The 12484-nt window shown below is 43.5% G+C and overlaps 1 protein-coding gene across 1 annotated transcript in view; it reads left to right on the top strand.

The window, feature by feature from the left end:
- The first annotated feature begins 5223 nt into the window (after positions 1 to 5223).
- LOC133114061 (adhesion G protein-coupled receptor E3-like) overlaps positions 5224 to 12484 on the top strand; it is a 44901-nt gene continuing 37640 nt past the window's right edge. The window contains exons 1-3 of the mRNA XM_061223257.1: positions 5224 to 5364; positions 5707 to 5798; positions 6382 to 6433. Coding sequence (XP_061079241.1) covers positions 5224 to 5364; positions 5707 to 5798; positions 6382 to 6433 — 285 coding nt within the window. The remainder of the gene's footprint in view (positions 5365 to 5706; positions 5799 to 6381; positions 6434 to 12484) is intronic.

The raw sequence follows: 12484 nt of genomic DNA, 5'->3' as shown, positions 1-12484 counted from the left end.
CTGGCAGGAGAAGTATAGTTTACCGGACACACCAGTGCACATCCCATACAACAGGCACTCGCGGTACGAAGTGCAGGTGAAGGCTGTCTCCAAGGACATCTGCGGCATTGGAGCCAGTGACTGGAGCAAAGTCACGTCTTTCGAAAGTCCGGGTCCTGATCCTGCCCCAGATTCCCAAACCAATGCAGCTGTTCAAAGAGCTCATCAACAGCAAGGAGGAGGGGAGGGATCAAATCCCGCGGAAAACGAGATAAGTCGAGACGACTATATTTGGGGCATGGGTGGTAATTATATTTTGTGTTACTTATAAGGTAGAAGGTAGCATTGTTAGGTGATTTAAAGTTATAAGTTTCCTTTCATTTTTATGTCTTTTTTTTTTTCAGTAAGATACTATAGGTGGAATAAAGTAGAAAAGTTTAGGGGTGTTCATGCCCACAATATTCTAGGAGTAGCTTTTATCTCCCTGAAGGGGGAGTTATAGGATAAGGTAAAGGCCAAAGAGGATGGATATTTGAAGGGTGTATCTTGACATTAACATCTGGTGGAAAGGTGAATTAGAAAAACAAAGGGGTTATATGAACCTTATGTGAATCACGTAAAGGCACCGGTATACGGTTGAAAGAATATAAAGCAATGTATGTGATTAGCAAACTGAAAGATGATATTTAACCTGTGAGCTGTATAACTCTATTCTTTTGATTATAATAAATTATATCTGACTATAATCATACCTGAGAGAGGGCGAATTAATAAGGAAAGGGTCTTTTAGAGGAATACAGTGAATACAGGAGATCATATAACAGCGTTGCGTCACCCCACTTCACTTCGAGACTGGGCTGGAAGTTCAGTAGAACTTACCAGTTCTCCAGGACGTTCGAAAGTACTTAAAGGAAAAGAGAGTTTGTCTCCGAGACACCTCCTCGTGGGGTACTGCTTGTGGGAACGTGAGGTCTGAGCTCGGCACGGGGTCCTGGGCTCCCGACACTTGTTGGCCTACTGTTGCTACAGTTGTGCATGTTGTTTGAATTATTCCCACTGCTGCACACTAGACAATAAATGTACCAATAATAAACCTCAATAAGCTATGGTTCAAAAGCAGAGCCCGGCTCTGCAGAGCCCGGCCACGGATCCATAAGCTGAGCATCCTGATTATATTGGCTTTTCTCGTTATGTTAAGTGGGATCCTAAGGGCCCTGGATAGCTGGGGGGTTTTTTACGTAGACTGCAGTTGTCTTCTCTTTTTCTCTCATTCAAGGTTTTTAACAAAAAGGTTCAATTCACAATTCCTGCTAATTGTAAGCAAGTGGGAGCGGGTGGAAAGAAATAAGAAATAGCAAGATGCTAGTGTGCCGTTTGTTGTGTGTGTTTCGTGTTAGCAACTTGACAAATAGTTACTTTTTTATTATGTTCTGTTTTCACTTATGGGGTTTTATGTTTTTGATTCCTACGTCTTGTTTTGTCAGATTTACCACACTTAACTTGGTCAGATACCACATGGTCCATTTTTTTGGATGGCATATGGAGGATGCTGGTCATGGGGGCCTTGAGGTACACAAGTTGGAATGTTAATGGGTTAAAGTCACCTGTGAAACGCAATCAGATTCTGCAACATCTGAATAGCCTAAACACCAAGATTGCCTTTTTACAAGAAACCCGCCTTAAGTCATCAGACCACCTTAAACATTGCAGGGGTGGGTAGGCCAGATTCACCACTCTTCATTCTCAAGTACTGCCAGAGGGGTTGCAATCCATGTCCATAAATCAGTACCACTCTCCGTGACTGATGTAATTTCAGACCCAAATGGGTGCTTTTGTTATTGTTCCAGGGAACATATGTGGCAGCAACCTAACTTTGGCAAATGTGTACGGTCCAAACTATGATAACGAGAATTTTTAAAAGAATTTCCTTTTCTCCCTCCCCAACCTAAACTCCTTCCAGTTGGTTCTGGGGGGTGATTTTAACTGCTGGACCCCCTACTCAACCACTCATCAAATAGATCCTCCCCCCTTTCTAAATCATCTAAAGTCATCAGATCGTTTAGGGAGCAATATGCAATCTCTGACGTCTGGCGTTTTTTTAACCCAAGCTCCAAACTGTTTTTTTTTTTTTTTCTCATGTCCATAGAACCTTCTCCCGAATAGACCTGTTCCTTGTTGATAATAAACTGCTGTCCTCTGTCAGTTCATGTTCGTATAGCCTCATAGTAATCTCTGACCACGCAACGGTTATGGTCGATATTTCCCTTCCCGGTAGGTCACTGTCACGAACCTCCTGGCGCTTTAATCTGACACTACTAACCAACCCTGATTTTATTAAAACAATTGGGAATTGCATTGACTGTGTCCGCAGCAATAACCTGGGAGGCATGCAAAGCCTACCTACGTGGAGAAATTATATATTTTTCAGCCTACCAGAGAAAGGTTGCCAATGAGGGGTGTATCCGTCTCTCCAGGGAACTGTCGGAGCTACAGTTGCGGTGTGCAGACTCACCTGATGTAGACCTCTCTAAAGAACTACGAATAAAAAATGCTGAATTAGACATACTGACTGCTAATGAGGCTACAGAGGCACTGTTAAGAACGCGTCATAATTATTATGAATTTCGAGACAAGCCAAGCAAATTACTCGCCCATCAAATTTGACAAGCCTCCTCATCAAGACACATAACTCAAATAAACACCGGCGATGGCCGAGGGAGGTTTTTTGGACCCTCAAACCATTAATAAACAGTTCAAGGACTTGTATGCCTTGTTATACCCTTCTGAATGTTCACCAGATGAAACGCACCTTGACAACTTCTTTGGGTCCCTGAATATTCCCTCTATTGACTCTGAAATTGCATCTAGGTTAGGTTGCCCTTTTACAGTGGGAGAGGTGAAAAGTTTTGACATTACATTACATTACATTACATTATTGGCATTTGGCAGACGCTCTTATCCAGAGCAACATACAGTTGATTAGACTAAGCAGGAGACAATCCTCCCCTGGAGCAATGCAGGGTTAAGGGCCTTGCTCAAGGGCCCAACGGCAGATTATGCCCTCTGATACTAAGCATGTTCAATTAATCTCTACAGTCTGGTATACTCCCTCTTACACTACGCTAGGCGATCATTTCACTTATTCTGAAAAAGTATAAAGATCCTCTCTCCTGTAGCAGTTTTCGCCCTATCTCGTTACTTTGTGCGGATGTTAAGCTTCTGGCCAAGATGCTGGCGAAACGTCTATCCTGCCAAATATTATCTCCACAGACCAAACCGTTTTCGTTAAGGATAGGCACTTTTTCCACAACATTAGGCGGCTACTCAATATACTATACTCCACCTGTCCTCCGTCACCCCGGAACTGGTTATCTCAATGGATGCCGAGAAGGCATTTGACTGGGTGGAATGGCTCTATTTGCTTTATCTGTTAAAAAGATTTGGGTTTGGCAATAATATTATTTCATGGATCCAACTTTTATATACATCCCCACTCGCTTGCGTCCTGTGGTGGCCCGATCTGGGATCGAGACACCACTGGAGTGGAACGGCCAGTGCGCCAGCGCCAGGAGCTTGGGAAAGTGATCAAGGGTGAGTATTTCCCTATGCCAGATATAAATAAAGCCGCACCTTGGAGAGAGCCGCGGAGAAAGTCAGCACCAAGGCCAGCACCACCGGGGCGAGACGCGTGCGGACTGGCAAAAACTAATAATCTCATTAAACAGGCACAGCTGAACCGAGTGAGAGGGAGGGAGCTGCCCCCTTCAAAGAGCGGGGCTGCGGATCAGAGCGGGGCTGTCGACGGAGGCAGAAAGACGCAACACCAGTGTGGGCTTAAGCCGTTTCAGCCTAAAGACGAACAAACTCCCACAGAGAGAAACGTGGAGGAATTCCTGGAGGAAACCCCGCGAAACTGAAGTCCGGGACACGTGAGCATATCTCTCCTGCTGTGAGCCAGCTAACATTGTCCCGCTCTACCCCGTAGAACTGAAGCACCTACGGAAGACGGCTAGGCTGGGAAAGCGGACGGTCAAGACCGGGGAGACGGAGACGGAGCCCCCGGTTAAAAGAACCCGTTTTTTTGTTCTGGACAGTTGAACTCTGCCTTAAAGGAATACATTTATTTGTATTCACCCATTCTGTTCTCTCTCTCTCTCTCTCAACCAGTGGGGCACCACAGTCCGCACAAACAATAATTACTCCGATTACTTCCCCCTTGAACGGGGGACTCGGCAGGGCTGTCCCCTCTCACCGTTGCTGTTCGCCATTGCTATTGAGCCTCTAGCGATCGCCCTTTGGGCTAGCCAGATGATGGGCATCTCAAGGGGAAGTCTCGAGAACAAGCTGTCCCTGTACGCTGACGACCTCCTGCTGTATATATCCAACCCAGACAGATCTATTCCTCCAGTGTTGGCCTTGTTGGAATTTGGTCGGATTTCAGGCTATAAGTTGAACACTAACAAAAGTGAACTCATGCCCACTACCCCCTTTCGAAATTGCCCTTTAAGACATCCCAGGAACACTATTACCTCGGTCGACATTCGCCCTTCACCTCTGATTGGCTTATTTGGTGTCTTGCCCACGGGCCACTCTCTCTTCCCACTTTGTTGGTTTTGTGGCCTTCCTTACACTGCTAGCTAGGCGAGCCATCCTGATGCGTTGGAAGGGCCCCTATCCCCCATCCCATTCACAATGGGTCAAAGATATTCTTCCGATTTCTTTTTTTATATCGTTTATTTATTTCCTATTGATTGATGTGGGCTTGGGAGGGGAGGGAGGGATTTGGGTGGGTTTAGGGATTTCCTGTTGTATTATTTTGAATGTGTTCAAGAAAAAAAGATTTTTTTTATAGTTAGTTTCCTGATACAATTCATTGACTAAATATACTGTGTCTGTATTGTTAATGTAGTACCTGTGAACATTAAATGGAACACTTTTTATAAAAAAACAGTTACACTAAAAAATAAAAATACACCACTTTCTCTGACCTGATCGGCCCCAAATGCTTCTTCTACAGAAATATTTAATTGTTGACTCTAGTGCTTGAAAGTGATGCATGTATATTTCCCCCTATAGAGATTAGTGCAGTGGCCATTGGACCAGAGGGGAATATGACTGAGATGCCTGCGATAGTTGCCATGGGAAACATGATGGCAGTCAATCTTGCAGCTGTTGCTTAAAACAACAATGGGAAGAGCTGAAGGCCAGTAAGGATTATATGCCAGGATCCGCTTCTGCAATGGGATGGAGAAGCTCCTGAGTCCCAGTTTCTTTGAGAGTGAAAATGTCACAGAGATATATTCTGACATCATCACTGCCACACTGCCTAAGACAAAACACAAGGAGCTCCCTGAGCCTGTCAACTTCACTGTGTTCCACAAGAAGGTACAGAACTCGGCCTGTCACTATATAGGAGCTTTTGATCCTTTAATGCATTTCATGATATGACTCAAACTTTTATGCTGTATTACACACTCCTCTACGCTGTTTTGCTCTGTCCCTCTCTTGTCTTGATCAGTAGAAGTTCCAGGCTGGCTTGGTTACCTGTGTGTAACGGTCTCGCTTTTTTCGAGTAGTTCTTCCATAGCTTTGAAGTAACTTTCATTTGTTACATTTTTTTCAAAATCCCCCAAAAACATTTTTTTCCCAGGATTACATGGACCCCACTGTACATTATGTGTGTTATGTGCTGAGATTGTCCATTGTCCTTGTGTGTAATTTTAACAGCTCAACTGCATCTCATTTTGTGTGATCCTCTGGAGCCTGCAGCCTACTCTAGTCAACATGAAGAGTGACATCTCCCAGTCTAAAGACACCAGGTGAGTGTACCTGTTTCTGCTTGTAGGTACATCTGCATGTCGGTGTGAGTGCACAGGGCCTGAAACTTTTTGTTGAACCATCCACTGTGTCTGCTGGATGAAAATTGGACATTGTACCAGACACTTTTTTTATTGTATTTTTTCTTAATCGCAGACACATATGAGACAGCTTTTAAAAACTTTTTTTAAAGTGTTTAAGACAAAGTATCACAATGCGATTGTAAGCCCCGTGCTAACCCAACAACGGAATTTAGCGAGAGCAAAGGCATCTACCTGTTTGTGCTTCTGGTGTTGCTGACCGTTATGTGGAGAGATTAGATCTGCCAATACATAAACCAAGTTATAAAGACAATAGTACCACTCTGCCTTCCGCTTTTTACTGGTCCAGGCCGACCAAGAATCTCCACAAGAGTGCCAATAAATCAATCTTCATTTTAATAATATAATGTAATTTATATCTAAAATCTGAGTATTCGTGATAATTTAGACTTGATCGCTAAAGGAATCCTGTACTGTAACAGACTCCCAGAACAGTCCCACCGCATGTCACAACGCACGTTATGTGCATGTCTCACATGCTCAGAGACCCAAGAAGACCAACATTAGCTATCCCCGTTCTCAACATGAATGATAAGGTAAGGTGGAGGAGTTTGATTTACTGTCAGAGGTCTATGGGTGCAATACACTGTGATACAGTAAGTGTAAATGTGCATCCTCCATAGAACAACTCGAGGGGGGCATCCAAGCATTCCCTGTGTAACAGCGCAATAACTCCACGTCTTTTGGGCCGCACTGTCTGCAGGTATTTGCTCCAACCGGGTGCTACACCACTTGATTTCACTAATTACCTTATTATCTGAACCAAGCAGGTAAACTAATCAGTGAAATCAGATGGTGTAGCGCACGGCAGAAGCAAATACCTGCAGGCACTGTAGGTCCGCAGGATGTGGAGTTGAGAAGCATTGCTCTAGGGCAGGGGTGTCAAACTGAATCCCCGGGGGCCGCAGTGTCTGTGGGTTTTTGTTGTTTCCTTTCAATCAGCCGCCAATTAAGGCCAATTAAGGCCTTGAGAACAAGGTGTGTGGATACTTTGCCCAAAAAAGGGAACAGCCTAAATTACATTCCGAAAATGACATAAATTGCATTTAGAGATTCCAACATTGCATTATGATTATAAAAAATTGGAAATCAAGAATTCAGGTAACAATTTCCACACAGAAATGACATGGAACTAAAACACTAATCGCTAAAACACATTTTACATTACACAACCAGAAATCAGACAATTTGGGGGGTTGTGAGTGAACGACTATTATGCTTTATCCTCTCTTGTCTGTCTGTGCCTCAAAGTTTTTTCATGGCTCTTTTGTCTCCCCATGATCTTATTACTGTTATGGGTGGCTGTTAATTAAAGGAAAAACAAACTTTTTAGTTGAGGCTGCTGGGTGGAGCCACCAGCTCCTGTGGGCTTTTCACTGGTCTGTTTCATTTGGGCCACCTGTGGCAAATCAGCCGAAGGGAAGTCTTTTCTCAGTGGGGAACTGAGAGTGGTAAAGGTGGTAATATTTAAACTGTTAATCCCCAAAGAACAAAGAACAAAAGCCTTTGTGTTTGTGTTTGTGTTTGTGTTTGATTGAGGAGTCGGAAGATTAGATTCCCCAAAGTGGGAGATTTGTAGTTTCTTTCAGGAAATACCCCAATAAGTGGGAGTTTGGAGTTCAACCCTGTGAAAAAAGAGAAAAAAAAAGAAGCTCAATTTCTGTTTCCCCCTCTTTTTATTTTTTTTGAGAGCTGCTTTTCTCCTCCCAAGTCTCCATTGTTTATGATTTAAAATATGAAGTTAAGCTCTTGCTTTGATTCTCTTTCCTATGACTGAGGCCAAGCCTGACCCTGAGTGAGCCTAGTGTGGCTAGTATGGGGAGATTGCTGCTGTGGGTGGGCATGGGACTGCTTCCTCCAACTCTAGAGTGGATGGGTTATTTTGTTTGGGTGGGGTGTATTTCCCAGTAGGGCAGTGGAGTGGGAAAGTAACACTGCTGTCTCTTCTGGCCCCACAGTGTTGGAAGGTCTCCTGTGGATATTGTATTGTTGTACTCGGGGTATTCTAGCTGCTAACCGTGGAATGCCAGTTTAAGTTGATGTATTCTTCAAGGGTTCAATTGTATCTGTATGGTCACGTGAGGGCTCAGAACCGAACTGTCCTCTAGGGTCCTCTTCACACTTGTTCCTGTGTTCGATCTGCACTTTGTTGTATGTCGCTCTGGATAAGAGCGTCTGCTAAATACTTTGTAATGTAATGTCAGAACAAACCTTTCCCTGCCTGCCTCACTACCATGATTAGCCTAGTGTATGCAATAGATTATAATGGCACTTGTATTGTTATTGTACTCAGTGTATTCTAGCTGCCAACTGTGGTATGCTAGTTGGTAAGTTGATGTACTCTTCAAGGGTTCAAGCTGTGGTCACGCTAGGACTCGGAACTGTACTTTCCTCTTGGGTCCTCATCCCACTTGTCCCTGGGTTTGATTTGCCCTTCGTTGTACATCGCTCTGAGCGTCTGCTAAATGTCTGTAATGTAATGTAACACTACTCACTAATGTCAGTCTCTCCCGCTTAATGTGTCTAATGTTATTTAGGGAGCCAAACCAAGCTGTTGGGCGGAAGGTCAGTGAAAATTTCCCAAGAATTTCGAACACTCCCCAGTGTCCCACAGCAGGAGGATTTGGTATTGTTCTTTGGATACCAAAATTATTTTGTGGAATTATGGAAATTTTTCCAATCAGCCTCTCATCAGTCCTCAAATGCCTTTGTGTTGAAATAACATACTAGCAAATGGAAATTTGTACATTTGTTTTTCTCTCCAGACCTCTCAGCTAAACCTTTGCCTGTAGCCCTTTGCATGCGTTTGCCCACATTTGCAAACAACATTAACAATCATGGCAGCGTGAATGTTAGAATTCTCATTTATATTATTTAGAAATAATATACACTCAGTGAACACTTTAGGTATTTATTCAATGTATTTAGATTTGTACTGCTGTAGCCTATCCACTCAGTTATGATGTGCTATGATGTGATCAGAGATGCTCTTCTGCATACCACTGTTGTAATGTGTGGTTATTTGTGTGACTGTCACCTTCCTGTCAGCTTTGACCAGTCTGGACATTCTCCTCTCCCATTAACAAGGCATTTCTGTCTGCAGTACTGCTGCTCACAGGATTTTCTTGTTTTTTTGCACCATTCTTTGTAGAGACTAGAGACAAGTGTGCGTGAAAACCGCAGGAGATCAGCAGCTTCTGAGATACTCAAACCACCCTGTCTGCCACTAACAATCATTCCACAGTCAAAGTCACTTGGATCACATTTTTTCCCATTCTGATGGTTGATGTGGACATTAACTGAAGTGCCTGATCTGTATCTACATGATTATATGCGTTGCACTGCTGCCACAAGTGAAGTGCTCGGTGAGTGTATATATGCTAGTTAATCAATTAGGCACATACTGCATGGTGGTTTCATATTTATTATGACTCCAAAAATTACTGAACAACAATGTTTATCATTGTTTGACCCATTTTTTCAACAAATTTGCTGTGGCACAATGTTGCGATCATTTCATTATTGAATATATTAATTTGACACAATTCCTGGTTTGACTCCCATCTCTATGAAATCATAAAATCAATATTTTATCATTAAAACCGGTTTAATGGAATGCCCATAACAATGCAGGTGTGGTTTATGAGAGGTTTATTGCTATACTGTATATTGAACATTTTGTTATGAATCCACACATTATTTTACACTGACTGACACAATCAGACTTAAGTTTTGCACATGATGAGTGTATGAAGCTTGTTTTGTGAGGTGTTCAGTTTTAGAGAGTGATGAGGGTAGTGCACATTTAGAGGCTCTCTGCCAGGCCCGTTCTCAAAGCTTCCTGTCCCCATATTTGCATACGATGTTTGGTTTTCAAAATGAGCTTTTCCAAGCATGTTCCATCACAATTGAGCCTGCACATTGTCGATCAGTTTACCTGTCCCAGCAAGGAACACGCAAAGATGAACCATGGCCATTTTCTAATGTTACTGGGTGAGTTGGTCATGCTTCTTAACCAGGTTAGATGTCTTACCTATATTAAAATAATTTAGGTCACTTTTTTATCTTTGGGTAATTGCTTTCCTCTTCATGCTGTTGTGTATGGATTTATATATGTATAGGATAGTATTAATTATCCAGGAATGTAAACTGTGTAAGAGCCTCTGCTATATTCCTAAAATGTACTGTAAACATTTTTCTTACCATGTCGCATTTCTTTTTTTTCAGGCTTTTTTCTTTCCTTAACAGCCTGTTACATTTGTATTCAAGCCGGTAAGTAATTCCATGTTAAATCTGTGTGAAACTGATGTAAACCTCTCTGATTCTACTGAAATTGGCAATCAAGCAACTTCCTGAATAAGATTTCTTAAATGTGCTGAATTATGTTTGTTTTATCCTGAATAAGCACATTCTGTTTTTCTGTTGTCCATATGCACAGGTACCATGAAATGTATTTTCTATTCCAAACACAAGAGTATTGTGCTTATAGATGTATATTCATTCATGTACTCGTACTGTATGATACACTATGTTATTTCCAAAACCTTTTTTATTTGCCATATTTTTACATGCACTCTTTTATAGATTATATATTATGAACACAATTGGATATGTCTCTATTTCCACAAACCTTGAATAAAACCTGATGTATTTTGAATGGTATTCTGCTGCAGAATCTTGTACTCCATCTGGTTTTGTTTGATCCTCAGGGGGATTTCTCAGTGTAAGAACAACATTCCTGTGCAAATGCGTCTTCGGATGTGCAGCTGCAATTATCGGTTTAGAGTTATGTTAGGATTTGAGTTAGACACTGAATCAATGGTGGGGAACAATGGGGGCTCATTCATCAGTATTTTCGTAAATCCATGTGTCATTAGAACTGAACTTAGAAATTCGCCCGGATTGGTCAAGCATGCTTTTATTTATTTTATTTCTTTTGGTATCAATGTGTGTATGTTGAGGAATAACAAACAATCGTAGACAAAAAGCACGTTCATAAAACTTGTGATTAGCAAAAAATGACACCCCTAAAGGAGTCAACTGCATACTTTATAAGGAGCTTAGCATTCCATTTCAGGCAAGGAGCCAATAGTTTGCACCCTGCTTAGGGTATAATTACTGGCACACCTGAACTCACTTCAGTGTGCATTAGTGTTCTGCAGTGGGTTGGTAGCATTTTCTGTATTCAACGTCAGTGTTATTTCAGCAGTTGTGTTGCGCACCAGTGGCAGCTGGGTGCGGCAGCCTCGGCATACGAAGTCGCAGGCGTACAAAGTCAAGGGTGTCTCTCTACGGGTGTCCATCCAGGCTGTCTGAGAGCCTGATGAGTGTTTTTGTTTTCGCTGCCTGCCCTCATTTCACTACGTAGTATTCCTCTTGTCCTTCCTAGTTCCCTCCATGTGTTTCCTTCCCATCCCTGTCCTCTCTCCTCTCCCCAGGTCCCAGTCAGGTAGGAGGTTCGCTTCCCGCCAACATGGGCACAATATCTCAAACCTCATCTTCCCTCCCAGATCCGCTGGTATTGATCTCTGTGTGGCTGGTGGCCACTGGAACTGCCAGTCCGCCGTCCAGAAAGCAGACTTCATATCAGCCTATGCCTCCCACCTCAACCTTGACTTTCTTGCTTTAACCGAAACTTGGCTCTCACCAGAGAACACAGCCACCCCGGCTGCCCTTTCCTCCGCCTTCTCTTTTTCCCACACACCCAGAACCTCTGGCAGAGGAGGTGGCACAGGTCTCCTAATCTCATCCTCATGGAGATCTAGTGTCTTCTCCTCATCCTTCGCCTTCTCCTCTTTTGAATTTCATGCGGTTTCTGTTACTTTGCCGTGCAAACTGTTTATTATTGTTGTTTATCGCCCCCCGGGTCCTCTGGGGAGCTTCTTGGATGAGATGGACATCCTCCTTAGCTCCTCACCAGTCAATGACACCCCCCCTGATCCTCCTGGGTGACTTTAACCTCAACTCAGAGTCCACCCAGTCTACCTTTCTCTCCCTCCTTTCTTCCTTTGACCTTACCCTCACTCTTTCCCCTCCCACCCACAAAGCAGGCAACCTTCTTGACCTCATTTTCACAAGGAGCTGCACAACAACCAACCTCTCTGTAACACCACTCCATATATCTGACCACTCCATCTCTTTTTCTCTTCCACTCCCCTCTAACACCCATCCATCTCTCCCACCATCCACTGTCACCTGTCGGTGGAACCTACGCCACCTGTCTTCCTCCACCCTCTCATCTACAATCCTCTCCTCCCTACCATCCGCGGAGTCTTTCTCTCGACTGTCTCCCGATGATGCTGCTGCAACTCTCATGTCCTCCCTCTCATCTTCCTTTGACTCTCTGTGTCCCCTCACCACCAAATTAGCTTGGGCCTCCCCCCCCCCCCCCCCCATCATCTTTCCATTCCTCTGTCTCTCTAGCTAAATCTTCCTTCTTTCACTCAAATTAACCCGGCCGCCTCTAATCCCCGCAAACTGTTTTCAACCTTCTCCTCTCTTCTGCCCCCCCCTCCCTCCCCACCCCCCTCATCACTCACACCTGATGACTTTGTCTCCTTCTTTGAAAAGAAGGTCGACGCCATTCG

This window comes from Conger conger, chromosome 16 (assembly GCF_963514075.1).
Source record: "Conger conger chromosome 16, fConCon1.1, whole genome shotgun sequence".
In the NCBI taxonomy this organism is placed as follows: domain Eukaryota; kingdom Metazoa; phylum Chordata; class Actinopteri; order Anguilliformes; family Congridae; genus Conger; species Conger conger.
The sequence above is the reverse complement of the archived record's forward strand: the minus strand, read 5'-3'. Positions and strand labels throughout refer to the sequence as shown.